This window comes from Eschscholzia californica, unplaced genomic scaffold, assembly GCF_041429995.1.
Source record: "Eschscholzia californica isolate CP2 unplaced genomic scaffold, dmEscCali1.0.p SCAF_4, whole genome shotgun sequence".
Taxonomy (NCBI): Eukaryota; Viridiplantae; Streptophyta; class Magnoliopsida; order Ranunculales; family Papaveraceae; genus Eschscholzia; species Eschscholzia californica.
In genome coordinates, this window is record NW_028238461.1 from 25,810,516 (window position 1) to 25,827,993 (window position 17,478).

General features: G+C 36.7%; 2 protein-coding genes and 1 pseudogene across 5 annotated transcripts; 2 read left to right on the forward strand and 1 right to left on the reverse strand.

The window, feature by feature from the left end:
• Positions 1–731: 731 nt before the first annotated feature.
• Positions 732–16,228, forward strand: LOC147543872 (uncharacterized protein At4g37920). Of its 3 annotated transcripts, none has more exons than XM_086674154.1 (6): positions 732–1,197; positions 2,260–2,675; positions 3,119–3,287; positions 4,706–4,950; positions 5,331–5,518; positions 15,726–16,228. In XM_086674154.1, exons 1-6 carry the CDS (start codon positions 1,053–1,055, stop codon positions 15,883–15,885), a joined length of 1,323 nt encoding a protein of 440 aa, XP_086530280.1. In that variant the 5' UTR covers positions 732–1,052; the 3' UTR covers positions 15,886–16,228. The 3 variants fall into 3 exon arrangements, with proteins under 3 accessions (XP_086530280.1, XP_086530281.1, XP_086530282.1); XM_086674155.1 differs by lacking the exon at positions 15,726–16,228 and adding an exon at positions 5,649–6,174 and having other exon boundaries at positions 780–1,197; XM_086674156.1 differs by having other exon boundaries at positions 921–1,197; positions 2,329–2,675.
• On the reverse strand, positions 6,500–9,738 carry LOC147543873 (uncharacterized; annotated as a pseudogene). The gene is made up of 4 exons (XR_015239884.1): positions 8,021–9,738; positions 7,822–7,929; positions 7,671–7,746; positions 6,500–7,584 (listed from the first exon to the last, which is right to left on the reverse strand). The product of XR_015239884.1 is annotated as an uncharacterized LOC147543873 (transcript).
• LOC147543874 (uncharacterized) lies at positions 11,271–14,350 on the forward strand. Its single transcript, XM_086674069.1, has 5 exons — positions 11,271–11,341; positions 11,586–13,249; positions 13,316–13,443; positions 13,522–13,597; positions 13,684–14,350. The coding sequence occupies exons 2-5, from the start codon at positions 11,587–11,589 to the stop codon at positions 14,277–14,279; spliced, it is 2,463 nt and encodes an 820-aa protein (XP_086530195.1). The 5' UTR covers positions 11,271–11,341; position 11,586; the 3' UTR covers positions 14,280–14,350.
• Positions 16,229–17,478: the final 1,250 nt, after the last annotated feature.

Genomic DNA, 17,478 nt, shown 5'->3' on the forward strand with positions numbered 1-17,478 from the left:
CTAATTAAGCTATAACTTGTTTGGACAACATTTGGTAGCTGAAAGGATAAGTGCAGAAAGGGGCTAGAAAAGATTTGATTAAGACTGTTCCGAAATTTTTCCAGCAGCCACTGATGACTTTGGATCCTATTTTCAGGCTTAAGAATCAAAGAGCTCAGATACTTTGCCTGATTTTCATCAATGGGGAATTCAATTGATGGATAAAGTGAAATTTTATATAATCTAGCACCCCTCTACTGAAGTACAAAGACGACTTATCGTAGTTTACTTGTTGACTAGAAAATGATGAGTATTGGTCCATCATTTGAATGACTGAATCAAGATTTTGTGTTGTTGCTTTCCCGAAGATAATCAAGTCGTCGACAAATAAAATATGTGTAATGTTGGGGTTGACTTGATTTATCTTATATCCTATAAATTATCTTTAGTTATTTAATTTGAAATATTAAGTAAAATGTAAGCCAATAAACTAGTGTTAGAGTTTTGAATTATACATGCCATTTAGTTTAGACCAATTAGAGATCATCAATAAAAACTACCATATTGGGATGTTTTCTTAGAGTTGTGCATTGGAGATGGTCTTGAAGTCATACTTGTTTGTTTTTTTCTAAATCAGATGTGAAATAAAAACGAATATTTGAAGCCCGTTATGCTCGTCATGGACCACTACCTATGGCAGGCCCTATGTAAAGTTCGCAAATGTGTCCGCTCTAAGCCCGCTCGTTAATTTCATTGAACTTTGAAATATCCTACCGGAAACGTCCTAGCCCAATCCCTTATGCCCATTTTACACACCTAGTTGTGTGTTGTGTCTGGCTGTTGATGTGCAGGCTCGTAGTTGATCCAACGGTGGTTATTAATACCTATCGATACGTCCACGATGCGTCTAGAAGTACATGATTTTGAGTGGGACGCTAACCATTCCGGTTTCAACATTATTAGAACTCTCTAATTATGTTTGGAATTGGAAACTCTCTGGTTACATAACTGAAACCCTAGAAATCGATTGACAAGTATTTCTCAGCTTGCAAACTTTTGCAGTTTCACTTCAAATGGAAGCCGTTTCTGCGTCTCTTTACTCACCATTTTCTCTCTCTAACCGTCCTTGCCCAATTCGAGCTTCAATTGGCTCCAGAGTATTTTATCCTTGCCAGAGGAATTTAAATAAAACTCCTTCTTTGGTTTCTAAAATCAGAGGTAAATTCTCTCACTAAAAGTTTATTTCTTTAGTTTAGTATTTAGGTTTTGTTTAGATGATGAAACTTAGATGCATATAAATGTTTAGTATCAGTTTTTAGTGACAGTAGGAGGTGAAGTCTGAAGTTGAATTTCTGTTGGTATGGAAAGATGGAGTTTTTAAGTTAATTCAGATCAATTTGAAGGGAGCTGATGATTAGAGTCATTAGTTACTGATACATGACTGAAATTGGATGTCAATAACAGACTAGGAAACCTAAAGTGAAGGATAAGGAAATGGGTCTCCTTTCATAAAGTCATTTATTATCTAAGTTTGAACTTATTCACCTAATACACAAAGGAGTTGGCGAGTTACGACAGATATACACGGGACTAGTCACTAGATTATATGAAAAATGAGATTATAACTGTGCGCAATGCCACTTCGTCACTTTCTTTATTAATTCTTATCTAATTTACACACCAGTTTTTGGTCCGAAGAGAGATGGTCTTATGCGCTTTAGCAATTCTAATTGTGGGATGTTTCTTGTTTTTCAGATTAATTCTCGAAATTCCATAGATTGACTGCTAATTTTCAAGTTAGGGCATTCATAATTTCCAGTTGTGCTTATGTATCTAATCGTAATAGTTCTACAATTTTGATCACTTCTTATATCTTACACCCCAGTCTACTGCGTAACTTGCACCTATTTCATGTACCGTTGAGAGTTCTATTTTTAACTAGAGTCTTACGAAAATTTCTGGTCAAATTACATTCTGAGATGAGGTAGCAATCAGTTCTCGACAAAACCATTTCTTAAATGCCACAGCATATAGTTTTTTTCCTATCCTTTTATACCTTGCTTGCTCATTCACCTACTGATGGGTGGAAGTCGACAATAAATGTATGCTCCAAGAAGTACCGCGTTAAGTGAATTAAGTTTGTAATCAAAACTTTTCTTTGGTGTTTTTTTATCACCATTAATCAATGTTAGCACTTGTTTCTTTTCTACCCTAGCTGATGATTTTGACTTTTAAAAAGTGCATGTGCAAGCCATAACTAATATAGCGGTGGTATGCCAGATTCTTTTCTGGTAGCTAAATCGTTCAGATTGCAAAGCTCCTCAGTTGAAGCTGTTGTTGGTGATGCAGCTGCAACACCAAATGATTGCTCTGCAGAACGTTTGATAATTCGCAACCAGCCCCATGATAAAGTTATTCATGAAGAATCAGCTGAAATAGATAGAGAAACATCCGAAGAAGAACAAGATACAAAATGCACAGATGACCATAAAATGGTTAAAGTTTCTGACAAACTAATTGAGGTTTTCATGGTTGATAAGCCCACTCCAACAGATTGGAGACGGTTACTAGCATTCAGCAAGGAATGGAGTAATATCAGGCCTCATTTCTTTAATCGTTGCCAGACACGAGCTGACTCTGAGGCTGATCCTGGGTTAAAGCACAGGTTACTTCGACTTGGAAGGAAGTTGAAAGAGGTATTGACAGCTTGTAATTAATGTAAAGATGTAGCTTTTGTTTATTTAAAATTTACGAGTACTGTTATAGATTTCCTTTTTGGGGGTGGGGTGGGGGAGTGTCATTTGCTTCACACATGTTTCATTGCAATGATTAGACCTCTTTGGGCTCCTCTATTTACAAATTATGTGAAAGGACTTTGTAGAGCAAACAGATATTTGTATCCACCAGACTAACTGTATCATTGCCACATTGTCGAATCCTAACCTACTCCCTACTGCTTTAAATATATCCCATCTATCTTCCTCTTCTTTGTTGCAGTTGATTAGTCATCGATCAATGATTGTTTCTTGGTACTTGGTAGTTCTCTTTTGTGTTTGTGCTGAATTTAGAGCAAGTTTTTGGTTTTCCTGTACTAGTGGAGCTTCCGCAATCCAGATACTCATGTAACTTGTTTTATCAGATTGATGAAGATGTGCAGAGGCATAATGAACTTCTTGAAGTGATCCAAGGAGCACAATCTGAAATCGGTGATATTGTTGCTAAGAGACGTAAAGATTTCACTAAGGAATTCTTTGTACATCTTCACACTGTAGCCGAGTCTTACCATGATAATCCAGAGGAGCAAGCTGGTGAGATTCATTACCTCTTTGTTTATTGGTAGGCTTTAGCTTGTGCGGAGAAACTTTTAGTTTGATTATCTTGTATGATGGATGAAAAACATCGGCAAACGTTGAAACTACGGTAAACAAAATTTCAAAAACTTTTGACTATTCGCGAGATAAAAATGAAGCAATCGAGTAAAACTTTGCCAGTTTGTTCTCTTTTATTTCTACTTGTGTTTTGAATACTATGAGTGTGAGATTTGTTTTACACAGTTTAGTAGCAAATCAACTCTGGTAAACACCTCAAATTCCTAAGTGTAATTCCTTTTCTTTTTGCTTTTGTTTTTTCAATAGGTAAACTGTGTATAATTGAAAAATTTAAGAAAGATAGAGTAATTAACGAGATACAAGCTTGTTGACTAAAAACAAGATTTAAATTAGTTAATCCTGAAGGCAACGCATCAAACTAAAAGAATATAACTTAATCCCCATGACCTCAAGATTATCCACAATATTGAAATAGAAATACAAGTAATTTCCTTACAAGTTACAAGGCAGTAAGGCACTAATGTAGAGAGCTCCAGAAGTCATAGTAACCATTCTAGTCAAACAGTTAAAAGAGAAAGTAGAAGATGGCTTTTGCTGTTTTGTTGTCAGAGATGTCATTTCTTGCACCATTTGTGCTTTAAACAGCATAAATATGTCTCGAACTGTAAGTTTATTCATTTGTTATCAGCAATCAACATTAAAAACTATCTTAGTAAAGAATTATAAATTATAATTTAATGTCTCCTTTGATCTCAAAATTGCATTCTGTAGATATCTTGGATAGCCGCCTGTATGATATTTTTATGGCTTGGTGAGATGAAATCGGAACTGCTGCTTCATAGTTTATATAGACAAACAGAGGCAGATGGAGGGATTTGTCGCGAACTAAAGAAAATAGTGTAAATAGAACAATTTGTTTATGTGTAGAAGGCCTTAAAAGAAATCTGTTCCATGAAGAACATGGATATTCGGGTCGTTGTCAAGATATGTGACTTAATGATTGACTATTTGCTGGATAAGCAAGTTCATGACAATAGTCATTTATCCTGATAGTGTCCATATAGGTAATTTATGAAAATGTTACATCTTTTTTCAAATGACACCTTGCCTTCACAGCCTGGCAATTTTCAAGTGAAAAGCATGGGTTTATGTTGCCTACAATCTACAAGTTTTCATGATTACGAGTTACATCGCTCAATCCCTTTTTTCTCTAGGTGTAATTAAACTCAAGAAATGCGCATCGTAAAAACAGAAAACAGTTGAACGTAAGTCCTTAACTTTTATCATAACTATTAGGAAAAAGTTGGGTTATAACAAGGATCATCCTGTTAATTCGTACTTAGCTCTGCTGTTTACGTAATATACATACTCATGTATCTTTATATTTGTGTGATTAGCTCTGGCAAAGCTTGGAACTATGTCTTTAGCGGCAGTGCAAGCCTACGATACTGCATCTGAAAGTATTGAAGCACTCAACGCAGCAGAGTTGAAGTTCCAAGATATTATCAGTTCCCCCAGTTTAGATGCTGCTTGCAAGAAGATAGACAATTTGGCTGAGAAAAACCAACTAGATTCTGCACTGGTGCTTATGATCACCAAAGCCTGGTCAGCTGCTAAGGACTCAAACATGACGAAGGATGAGGTAGTTATTACATTCAAGAAAATGGGTTCATTTTCTTGATTTCTTCTGATATCTTATCCAATGGAACATTTTGCGTCGAAACCTCTTGAATGGCTTGTTGGTCACTATCCTGTATTTTACACTTACATTTTGCGTCGAAACCTCTTGAATGGCTTGTTGGTCACTATTTTACGGGTTGACTATTATTTTCAGTATATCGTGAATCTTATTGTTGGAGTATTTGTCTCATTGTGACCTGCTAGGTTCTAGTCAAGGCCATCTTCGTAACATTAAATGCAAAGCATTAATTTCGGGTGACCAAGTTGTATTAGAAGATATATTGCTTTTGGTTATTGGCATATGGTACATCTTTTGAAATTTTAAGTTTTACTAAATTGCAGGTGAAAGATACACTGTTTCACTTGTACAAGACTGCAAGAGGTAATCTTCAGAGGCTAATGCCAAAAGAGATCAGAATACTTAAATATCTTCTCATGATTGAGGATCCTCAGCAGCAGATATCTGGCCTGAATGATGCATTTACCCCTGGAGATGAACTTGAAGGGACGGATGTGGACTGCCTATACACGTAAGTTTTCAAACTAGCATCCAAGCTTTTGATGAATTTAATATCAAATTAGGCTGAAAACTGAATTTTGTGTTAAAAAGACATGCCCATATCTTTTGACGCATGGGCTCCATGTTCAATATTTTTCTAGGCTTGAGCTCCCTATGCAAAACAAAGCGCAAAATATGTGTCAATTCGTGCAAAAGTTACTCGCGCAAACCTATGCCGACTTGTGCAACGCTTAGTGGGAACTGAAGCATAAAACATTGTTGGATCCTTTTTGAAAAAATAAAATTTGCCCTTGAGAGTTTTGACAAATCTTAATCAGCTGTTTGTGAGATTATAGATCTGTACTGTGTGAACAAGAGAATTATTTTTCATAGATCATCCAATGAAGTATAGAAGTCTGTTTCAGATTATCCTAGCTAATGGATGTGTTTCATTTGTGATATGGGCACTGCTATTCAATATTGTGGTGCGTCTTATTTGTGCTGTTAAACTTGTAATTAGGGGCTGAACAGCCAGCCAAGAATTCTGTCTGGGACAAAGCCTGACTAGTCGAGGAATAGTATAGGGGCTAAACGACCAGCCAAGAATTTGGACTGTGACAGAGCCTGACTAGTGGAGGACTACTATATGTATATTTACAATAAAAATAAAAATAATTCTTTATGGTATTTGTATGTTGATATGTCTTCACGAAGAATGAAAAAAAATGACTCAAAACATCTTGAATATTATTCTTTTCATTTATAGTCTGTATCAAGGAATGAAACTTCGGTTTCGGTGGAAGTTTCGGTGGGTCCAAATGTGGAAACGTTTCGTGGAAACGTTTCGGTCTGTATGGAAGTTTTACATTTTTGCCGAAATGTTAGATTTATGATGAAATTGTACATAACAAGTCTCTTTAACCATAATTAAGCATAAAAAGATGTAATCTTCATTTTAACAATAGTTTATAAGGTAGAATCGTAAATTACTTCCATTTTGTTACATAAGACATTAAACCCAAAATGATCTCCTACCCCCTTCATCACCGTCGTTGTTTGGACGTACATGAGATTCATTTACCATAGTATTGCAATATTCATACCATGACATTCGGTTTCGGAACCCAGTCCGATATTGTTCAATGTATGTCATGTATTGCTCTTGACGAATTCCGCATAGTGGTCCAATTAGGGGATATTGATGGTAAACAGGAAAACTTGGTTGTTGAGGTATAAACATTGATGGTCGTTCATCTTCACTAGTGTTCCAAGAAGTATGACTTGGGTAGTTATATCCAAATGACGCAGATGAACTATCATAACCATAAGAGTTATTGTCGATACCCATGCTACTGAACGTGTCTGTAACATCGTCAACACTATTGCCCCAAGAAGAAGCACCTGCGGCATTCATTTCAGGCAACTGGTTTTTCCTTCTACGAGAATATGATACAGGTTCAGTTGGTCTCGGTGGGACTCCGTGATCATGATCTTGCGTTGCATGATCAAAGTTGTGTTCCTCTGTGAAAGGGACATATCTTTCGTTTCTCTCGTTATCATCGGCCTCAACATCGTTACTCTCATTATTTTGTCTGCCATCCCCGTTGCCACCATCTCCTGACGAGCTAGAAGGTGAATTAGTACTTGACGAACTTGTTTCCATCAAACGATTAACATCTTCAGCATGTGAGGTGTTCGTGTAAGAATCGGTATCTAACCCTAGTGTAGAAGCAATTTGAGAGTTTGGCCTGTTGTTTGGCTCATCCATTTCAGGTTCTCCCACTTCTCTAACCCATTCATATAATGGGTCTTCTTCACCTTCTTCACCTTGTTCACATAAAATATCTGCTAGGTCTATAGGACATGAATCTTGGTAGTCTAGCTTTTGGTGTTTCAGGCGTAGGCGCATGTTGTAATGCACAAACACATGTTTGTGAAGTCGTTCATGGCCAAGACGATTTCTTCTTTGACTATGTATGAGGCCAAACGTGCTCCAATTTCTTTCGCACCCGGAGGAAGATGCTGTCTGAGCTAAAACCTTTATAGCAACTGATCTTAAGTTTGGAGCATCATTTCCATACAAGAGCCACCACTCAGCTGCAAACACACGTACGTATTTAGGTTTGATTAGTTGAATTATGATGAATTGTAAATGTTTGTTCCATTCACTACAAATATTTTACCTGGTTGAGTTATTTTCCTTCCATTTATTGCAGTTGTCTTACCGAAGGAACCCAATGCTTCTCTAAAAGTCTTCAGCTGTAATTTAATGACTAAACAAAATGAATTTTTTTCTCTCATGTTAAAAATATTTTAAAATGTATGTAAACTAACCTCTAGTAGACAAGTTGCCTGTTCTTCTGGTAGTACCAGTTTTTCTACCACTTCCTCAACGGCGTTTAACAATACCCTCGAATCGCAAGTCCATGTTCGTATTGGTAGCTTGGGTTAAGGTAATAGGCTACATTTCAGTTAAGGAAGGTCATTAAATGTGCATATGATGATGATATGATAGAGAAGAACGCATGGTTACTATTGAAAAAAATGAGAAGAATGTTAAGAACGCATAATTACCAGCTAGGTGGAGAGGGTGTGTGAGATGCTTTGTCCATCGCTCCTGTATGATCTTCAGATACACCCCAGGAGAACGAGCAGCTTTTTCAACTTGGGTCTTCATTAGTTCCATAGCATAGTAGATGTATCCCATTGTAGGCTTTTTGTCGCCATCTACCATTCGAAGGACTTTTGCAATTGGCTCTAGTATATTGACAACACTATGCACCGAATCCCAAAATGTGTGTTTGTTTATTAGTCTTTCAACTACTCTTGCTTCTGAACTATTAGGACTCTGAAAATCACGCCACTGTGGAGAAGCAACCATTTCTTTCAAAGAATGTTTTTTTTGTTGGAGAGACTCCAAAGCAATATAATTTGTGGCGAATCGTGTTAGCCCTGGACGAATTATATCGCCTCCACACTTATCTCTCATCAATGCAAGGATTATCGAATGGTTATATATATATTTTGTTATTTGCCTTGCACGTTGCACAACTTTTTTCACCGTCTTCGTCTCTCCGATATCCTTTAGAATTAGATCGATAGAATGAGCTGCACATGGAGTCCAAAAAAGGTTGTAACGCCGCATTAACTTTTTGCCGGCCTTAACGTAGTTGCCTCCATTATCGGTCACAATTTGCACGACATTCTGTTCTCCTACGGACTCTACAACTTCTTCCATAAGTTTTAAGATGTAACTCCAATCTTTTGAATCTTTTGATGTATCGATGGACTTGTGGAACATCGATTTTCCCTCACAATAAACCATAAAATTAATTATGGACAGTCGAGTTGGTCCCGTCCGCCCATCACACATGATGGCGACACCGTATGTCTTCCAATTCTTCTTTAAACCATCCATATATTCGTTTAATTCTTCAACCTCGTGATCGAGAAATGGTCCCCTCAACTCATATGCTGTAGGAGGCTTTACACCCGGTCGAGCTCTAGCAATCGCATCCACCATATTATCGTAATAAACATTGTTGGCAACATGTGGTGGAATGCCGTTAAAATGTATGAACTTAGAAATTGCTTTGCCCATTTTCTTTCTAATATTATCGAACCCAAATGCCTCTTTTATCCTCTTTTGTCTTCCACCTTGAGGTCTCATTGAATGTGGATCTATTGGTAATTCGTCTCTTGGGTTGTAAGTAGGTGGTTGCCTAACACTTTGTGTTCTTGCAAAACCTCGTTGTCTTGACGTTGAACCTGTGTTGACATTTGAGCCACCCCCTGCATCATAAGTGGATTGACTAAAAGAACGTCTTTGGTCACCACTGCGACTATCGTGCAATGACCTTTTAACTGCCTCTCTATACTATTGATTCTCCATATCGTCATCGTCGCTATCCAGATCAACAGTTTCATCTTGTCTTTCCGGAAGGTCCATAACAGACTCTCGAAACTCCAAATTTATTCTGTCTCTCTTTTGTTTCTTTTCAACACCGTGTTTTAGAATCCTGTTCATTTGAAGTCTAACTTCTTTTGGACACAACGGGCATTGAGCGACATTACCAAAACCGCCAGCTAGATGTTGTTTCAAACGAGTGACCCCTCCAGATCTTATTATTTTACTGCAATAATTGCACTGAGACTTTTGTCGGTCGTTTTCTACTTGCGACCCATGTTGCCAGCCTATGTCGTCCGATCTCCCTTTACGTGACATTCTTAAGAAAGAAATAACAAAAGTATGTCAATAATAGGGCTAATTGGCAATATAATATATTAGTTAGAGGGCTAATCTGTGATATATTCAGTTAATTAGAGGGGCAATTTGCAATAATAAAGTTAATCAGCAATAAAATGTTAATTTAAGGACTAATCTGCAATAATATCAGTTATTTCAGGGATTAAAATAAAACAAAAGAAAAATCAGGGGGTCAAAATAAATTAAATATCAATAATAGGGCTAATTGGCAATATAATATGTTAGTTAGAGGGCTAATCTGTGATATATTCTGTTAATTAGAGGGCCAATTTGCAATAATAAAGTTAATCAGCAATAAAATGTTAATTTAAGGACTAATCTGCAATAATATCAGTTATTTCAGGGATTAAAAAAAAAAAGAAAAAAAAAAATCAGGGGGTCAAAATAAATGAAATATCAAGTTTGATATACCTGTTAAACACCAAAAACTCAAATCAAACCTATTCCCTTCGGTATCGTCTTCTTCAACCAGAGAAGAAATCAAACCTATAGATTTTCTTCAACCAAACCTATTTCCTCTCTCTAGATTCTCCTCCAAACAATCAATTGAAGAACTAAAGAAGAAATCAAGAACAATTAAAAAGCAAAAACCAGAGAAGTTGAAGAAAAAATCTAAGGTATGAGTTCTTTGCTCTGTTAATTTTATTTTTATAAATAGAACTCATCAATTCCGACATTGAAACTCGAATCTTATCTCTTGGCTGTCCCTTCCCTCAATAATTTTTGCTTTTCTTTAAAGGAAACAGTCGAATCCACTAGGGTTTCTGACTTCTTTTCCAATTTTCGAAATTTCGGTCAGATTTCAGTCGAAATCTGACACGAAAGATGTGTAAGTGTGTTTTTCTTTCGGTTGGGTGAAATTACGAAAAATTTCGACCATGTCGGTCGAAATTTTTCGAAGTTTCATTCCTTGGTCTGTATGTATATGTTCCCATAATGAAGAATAAAGTGACTCAAAAAATCTCGAATCTAGATTAGTTAGATTGAACTTTTAATAGTTTTAACCAAGGAATGAAATTTCGAAAAATTTCGGCCGACATGGCCGAAATTTTTCGGTTTTTCATCCTACCGACGTGAAAATACACTTACACATCTTTCGTGTCAGATTTCGACCGAAATCTGACCGAAATTTCGAAAATTGAAAAAAAAAACAGAAACCCTAGTGGATCTACTGTACCCTTTAAAGAAAAGCAGAAATTATTGAGGGAACAAGATAAGATTCGAATTTATTGTCATGGTTGATGAGTTCTATTTATAAAAAAAACTATTGAACTCATACCTTAGTTTTTCTTCTTCATCTTCTCTGGTTTACACTTTTTACTTGTTCTTGATTTCTTCATTTGGTTCTTCATTTGATTGTTTGGAGGAAAATCTAGAGAGAGAGGAAATAGGTTTTGTTGAAGAAAATCTATAGAGAGAGAGGAAAGAAGTTTGGTTGAAGAAAATCTAGTGTGAGAGAGAGGAATAAGGTTCGGTTGAAGCTGCTAATTCTAGAGAGAGAGAGTCGTTTGAACTTTGAACAGAAGAAATAGGAAGAAGACGATAGAAATTGGGATTTAAGGGATCTGATATTTTATTGTTTAACAGGTATATCAAAATTGATGGCTCATTTATTTTGACCCCCTGATTTTTATTGTGTTTTATTTTAACCCCTGAAATAACTGATATTATTGCAGATTAGTCCTTAAATTAACATTTTATTGCAGATTAACCTTATTATTGCAAATTGCCCCTCTAACTAACCGACTTTGTTACAGATTAGCCCTCTAACTAACATAATCTATTGCCAATTAGCCATATTATTGACATTTTTTGTTATTTATTTCTCAAGAATGTCACGTAAAGGAAGATCAGACGACATAGGATGGCAGCATGGGTCGCAAGTAGACAACGACCGACAAAAATCTCAGTGCAATTATTGCGCTAAAGTTATAAGATCCGGAGGGGTCACTCGTTTGAAACAACATCTAGCTGGCGGTTTTGGTAATGTCGCTCAATGCCCGATGTGTCCAAAAGAAGTTAGACTTCAAATGAACAGGATTTTAAAACACGGTGTTGAAGAGAAAAATAAGAGAGACAGAATAAATTTGGAGTTTCGAGAGTCTGTTATGGACCTTTCAGAAAGACAAAATGAAACAGTTGATCTTGATAGCGACGATGACGATGTCGAGAATCAACAATACAGGGAAGCAGTTAAAAGGTCATTGCACGATAGTCGCAGTGGTGACAAAAGACGTTCGTTTAGTCAATCCACTTACGACGTAGGAGGTGGCTCTAATGTCAACATGGGTTCAACGTCACGACAACGGGGTTTCGCAAGAACACAGAGTGTCAGACAACCATCTACTTACAATCCAAGAGATGAGTTACCAATCGACCCACATTCAGTGAAACCTCAAGGTGGAAGACAGAAAAGGATAAAAGAGGCATTTGGGTTCGGAAATATTAGAAAGAAGATGGGAAAAGCAATTTCGAAGTTCATACATTTTAACGGAATTCCACCACATGTTGCTAACAATGTTTATTACGATAACATGGTTGATGCTATTGCTAGAGCTGGACCAGGTGTAAAGCCTCCTACTGCATATGAGTTGAGGGGACCATTTCTCGATGACGAGGTTGAAGAATTAAATGAGTATATGGATGGTCTAAAGAAGAATTGGAAGACGTACGGCGTCACCATCATGTGTGATGGGTGGACAGGACCAACTCGATTGTCTATCATTAATTTCATGGTTTATTGTGACGGAAAATCGATGTTCCACAAATCCATCGATACATCAAAAGACAAAAAAGATTCGGATTACATCGAAAAACTTATGGAAGAAGTTGTACGGTCCGTAGGAGAACAGAATGTCGTGCAAATTGTGACTGATAACGGAAGCAGTTACGTTAAGGCCGGCAGAAAGTTAATGCGGCGTTACAACCTTTTCTGGACACCATGTGCAGCTCATTCCATCGATCTACTTCTAAAGGATATCGGAGAGACGAAGACGGTACAAAAAGTTGTGCAACGTGCAAGACAAATAACAAAATTTATATATAACCATTCGATAATCCTTGCATTGATGAGAGATAAGTGTGGAGGCGATATAATTCGTCCAGGGCTAACACGATTTGCCACAAATTATATTGCTTTGGAGTCTCTCCAACAAAAAAAACATTCTTTGAAAGAAATGGTTGCTTCTCCACAGTGGCGTGCTTTTCAGGGTGTTAATAGTTCAGAAGGAAGAGTAGTAGAAGGACTAATAAACAAACACACATTTTGGGATTCGGTGCATATTGTCGTCAATATACTAGAGCCAATCGCAAAAGTCCTTCGAATGGTAGATGGCGACAAAAAGCCTACTATGGGATACATCTACTATGCTATGGAACTAATGAAAACCCAAGTTGAAAAAGCTGCTCGTTCTCCTAGGGCGTATCTGAAGATCATTGACGAGCGATGGACAAAGCATCTCACACACCCTCTCCATCTAGCTGGTAATTATGCGTTCTTCTCATTTTTTTTAATATTAATTACACTTAATGTTTAATGAAATTTATTAAACTGAAATGTAGCCTATTATCTTAACCCAAGCTACCAATACGAACATGGTCTTTCGATTCGAGGGGATCTGTTAAACGCTGTTGAGGAAGTGGTAGAAAAACTGGTACTACCGGAAGAACAAGCAACTTGTCTACTAGAGGTTAGTGCACATATATTTTGAAATGTTTTTAACATGAGGGAAAAAAGAATTCATTTTGTTTGAGTCATTAAATTACAGCTAAAGACTTTTAGAGAAGCATCGGGTTCCTTCGGTAAGACAACTGCAATAAATGGAAGGAAAATAACTCAACCAGGTAAAACATTTGTAGTGAATGGAACAAACATTTACAATTCATTATAATTCAATTAATGAAACCTAAATAAGTACGTGTGTTTGCAGCTGAGTGGTGGCTCTTGTATGGAAATGATGCTCCAAACTTAAGATCAGTTGCTATAAAGGTTTTAGCTCAGACCGCATCTTCATCCGGATGCGAAAGAAATTGGAGCACGTTTGGACTTATACATAGCCAAAGAAGAAATCGTCTTGGCCATGAACAACTTCACAAACATGTGTTTGTGCATTACAACATGCGACTAAGACTTAAGCACCAAAAAGAAGACTACCAAGATTCGGGTCCTATAGACCTAACAGATATATTCTGTGAAGAAGGTGAAGAAGACCCCTTATATGAATGGGTTAGAGAAGTGGGAGAACCTGAAATGGATGAGCCAAACAATAGACCAAGCTCTCAAATTGCTTCTACACTAGGGTTAAATACTGATTCCTACACGAGCAACTCACATGCTGAAAATGTTAATCGTTTGATGGACACAAGTTCGTCAAGTACTAATTCACCTTCTAGGTCGTCGGGAGATAGTGGAAACGGGGATGAAAGACAGAATAATGAGAGTAACGATGTTGAGGAAGATAGTAACGAGAGAAATGAAGGATATGTCCCTTTCACGGAGGAACACAACTTTGATCATGCAACGTAAGATCATGATCACAGAATCCCACCGAGACCAGCTGAACCTGTATCATATTCTCGTCGAAGGAAAAACCAATTGACTGGTATGAATGTCGCAGATACTTCTTGGGCCAATAATGTTACAGATACTTTTAGTAGTATGGGTATCGACAATAGCTCTTATGGTTATGATAGTTCATCTGCATCAGTTGGATATTACTACCCAAGTCATATTTCTTGGCATAGTAGTGAAGATGAACGACCATCAATGTTTATACCTCAACAACCAAGTTTTCCTGTTTACCATCAATATCCCTTAATTGGACCACTATGCGGAATTCGTCAAGAGCAATACATGACACACATTGAACAATATCGGAATTGGTTCCGAAGCCGAATGTCATGGGATGAATATTGCAATGCTATGGGAAATGAATCTCATGTACGTCCAAATGACGGTGATGAAGGGGGTAGGAGGTCATTTTGGTTTTAATGTCTTATGTAACAAAATGGAGGTAATTTACAATTCTACATTATAAATTGTTGTTCAAATGAAGATTACATCTTTTTATGCTTAGTTATGGTTAAAGAGACTTGTTATATACAATTTCATCATATTTCTAACATTTAGGCAAAAATGTAAAATTTCCACACAGACCGAAACGTTTCCACGAAACGTTTCCACATTTGGACCCACCGAAACTTCCACCGAAACCGAAGTTTCATTCCTTGGTTTTAACTAATGCCTATGACTCTTTGAACAATAGATGAAAATTATAATGTTTAATAACGCCTAGGCGGAATTGATTCAGACATTTAGTGTACTGAGTTTGAAAAAGCTGGTGGTTAAATTAGTGTGAGAAGTGAGAACCTCAGAGTCTTAGTACAATTAGTTGAGTAGGTCAAATGGGGATGAAGGACTAGTTAGCAGTAATCAAGGACTTCAATAACAGTGTAGTGTCTCATACTCAGATACATAGATACTCATGTTGGATTATTGGATACTCTTGTCTCATACTTGCAGCCACTTTGAATATAATGTGAGGTTAGTTTCTTGCTCTTACTTTATATTCAGTGAAGTTGTATTTCCTTGTAATGATGCAAGTAAGTACAACCCTGTGCAATATGCAAAACCTCAGTTTACTCATCATTGCATGTAATTGTATTCGTCTTAGTTACCGCTCTATGTTAGTTTCTTTGTTTATAGTGTAATGATGATAACAAGTAAGAGCGGTTATCAAGATAGAGGACCTAGTAACTAAGATAATAAAATATACATGTTTACCCATTTTGGCTTTTTCTCCACTCGTTTTATTCGATATTTCATGCTCGTGTCGGGTTTGATGCCCGTGTTGTGTATCCATGTTATACACTTCTCCATTTTTTCGCCCCCTTGTTTTCTTTTCCTTAATACTTTCTGTACTATGCCATTTCTCTTGAGTCCTGATTTTGGGACATCCATATTTGTGTACAGAACGCCAGAGAAGCTGCATACTTGGATATGCACAATAATAGACGCTTACAACTTCAGCAGAGAAGGTACTCTCATCAGAGAAGCCAGGGATCTGATGAACCCAAAGGTCATTCAGAAACTCGAGGAACTGAAGATAGTAATTCAAAACAAGTTCATGTGAGTTCAGATTCAGTCGATATATCTTTTGAACGTCAAAAATCCTATATTACTGCACAGTACTCGGTGAAATTATAAGTCTGAAACATATTTCCTGTTAGATCTCAGAATCACCACAGCCTATAAACCCTTAATCCTCTGTAACATATGGAAAAGCTCAACATTGTAAACCTTTATTCTCATGCCCCAAACCCTAAAATAGATTGCAATAACCAGCCTAGATCTTAGACTAAATTTGCAGTCCATACGAATCAAAATGATTGTCTAAGGTTTATGTATTGTTGGCAAGAATTTTGGATGTATTTATGTGATATTATTAATTGAATACCTTGTGTTTTTTTGGTTGAGATGAGACTTGAAGAATTCTATTAGAATATAGAAATGCTGCTTTCACTAATAGGGTAAAGAATCCAGTATTAACAAATTAGATGGCATCACATTATCCATATTGGAAGGCATGAATCGTGTTGACAATGTGGACTTGGATGATCCCTTTGTGACGATAAAATTATTTTATAACGCAAATGGTCACCGACTGTGGACCTCTTTTTCTGTTATCGCAATTGCTCGTTTGGTTGGGTGGAAGTTAAATGCTGCACAAGAGCTCTCTCTGGTGGAAAAAAGGAAAAATTATGGGAAGCCAGTAGCTGATTTTCTTTATACCCATGAAAGTCTGTTCATTTCCATGGAGTTCCTTATGAATAGTTCTACAAGGGAAGCGAAGAAGTATATTCAAAAAAATATGATTAAAAACGAGATTATGTAAAAGTTGTAACTCAATTGAGGATAATGGTTCATTTCCTTCGATCCTACCTATCTCCGCCTAAATGAACCTTGTGTTAGTTTCACTAAGAGTATCTTTTTCTTTTTTTGAGTTGTTCAGCGTGTGACTTGAACCCTCGACCTCTAAGGTGGAAGATTATACCTCTTACCACTCCAACCAAGGGCTCTTGGCACTAAGAGTATCTTTATTTCACCATCTAGTAAAGGGAACGTCAATTGAATTTTGGCATATAAGGGTATTTCCAATGCAATACTGGATCTTAGAATTTAATGTCACAATGGATATCTAGATTTTTTCTTTAATTTTTTTATGTAAAATTTATTTTGGATCTTTAAGATGATGTGATACTGAGATATCTCAACAGGACACCCTAATTGTCAACCTCATTATTTTTTAATCTAAACAAATAAAAATCAAAATTTCATATATTTTTAAAATTTGATAGGGCTCAAAAAAAATGCAAATGATCTCTTAGTTAACACTTAAGAGAGAGAAGAGAGAGACTATTAAATATAAAAGACAGCTCCCTCTTACAAGTAAAAAAATGATAATAACCAATCATTAAAAAGTATTAAGAGTTTTGTATGAAGTAACAAAATGATGGATAAGATAACCAATTAGTGATAAAAGTAGCAGGAGACGTGGACCCGGATGGAGTGGATTTTTTCATGTCCCTCTAAGAAACCCATTGGATAGCAGCTAGTTGTGTCACCTCCAATAAACCTCAAGAAAAAAATATACAAAAACAAACACAGGAACATGTGTGCCATGTGTTTTCAAGCTCAGCATTAGACGACTAGTGACTACACAAAG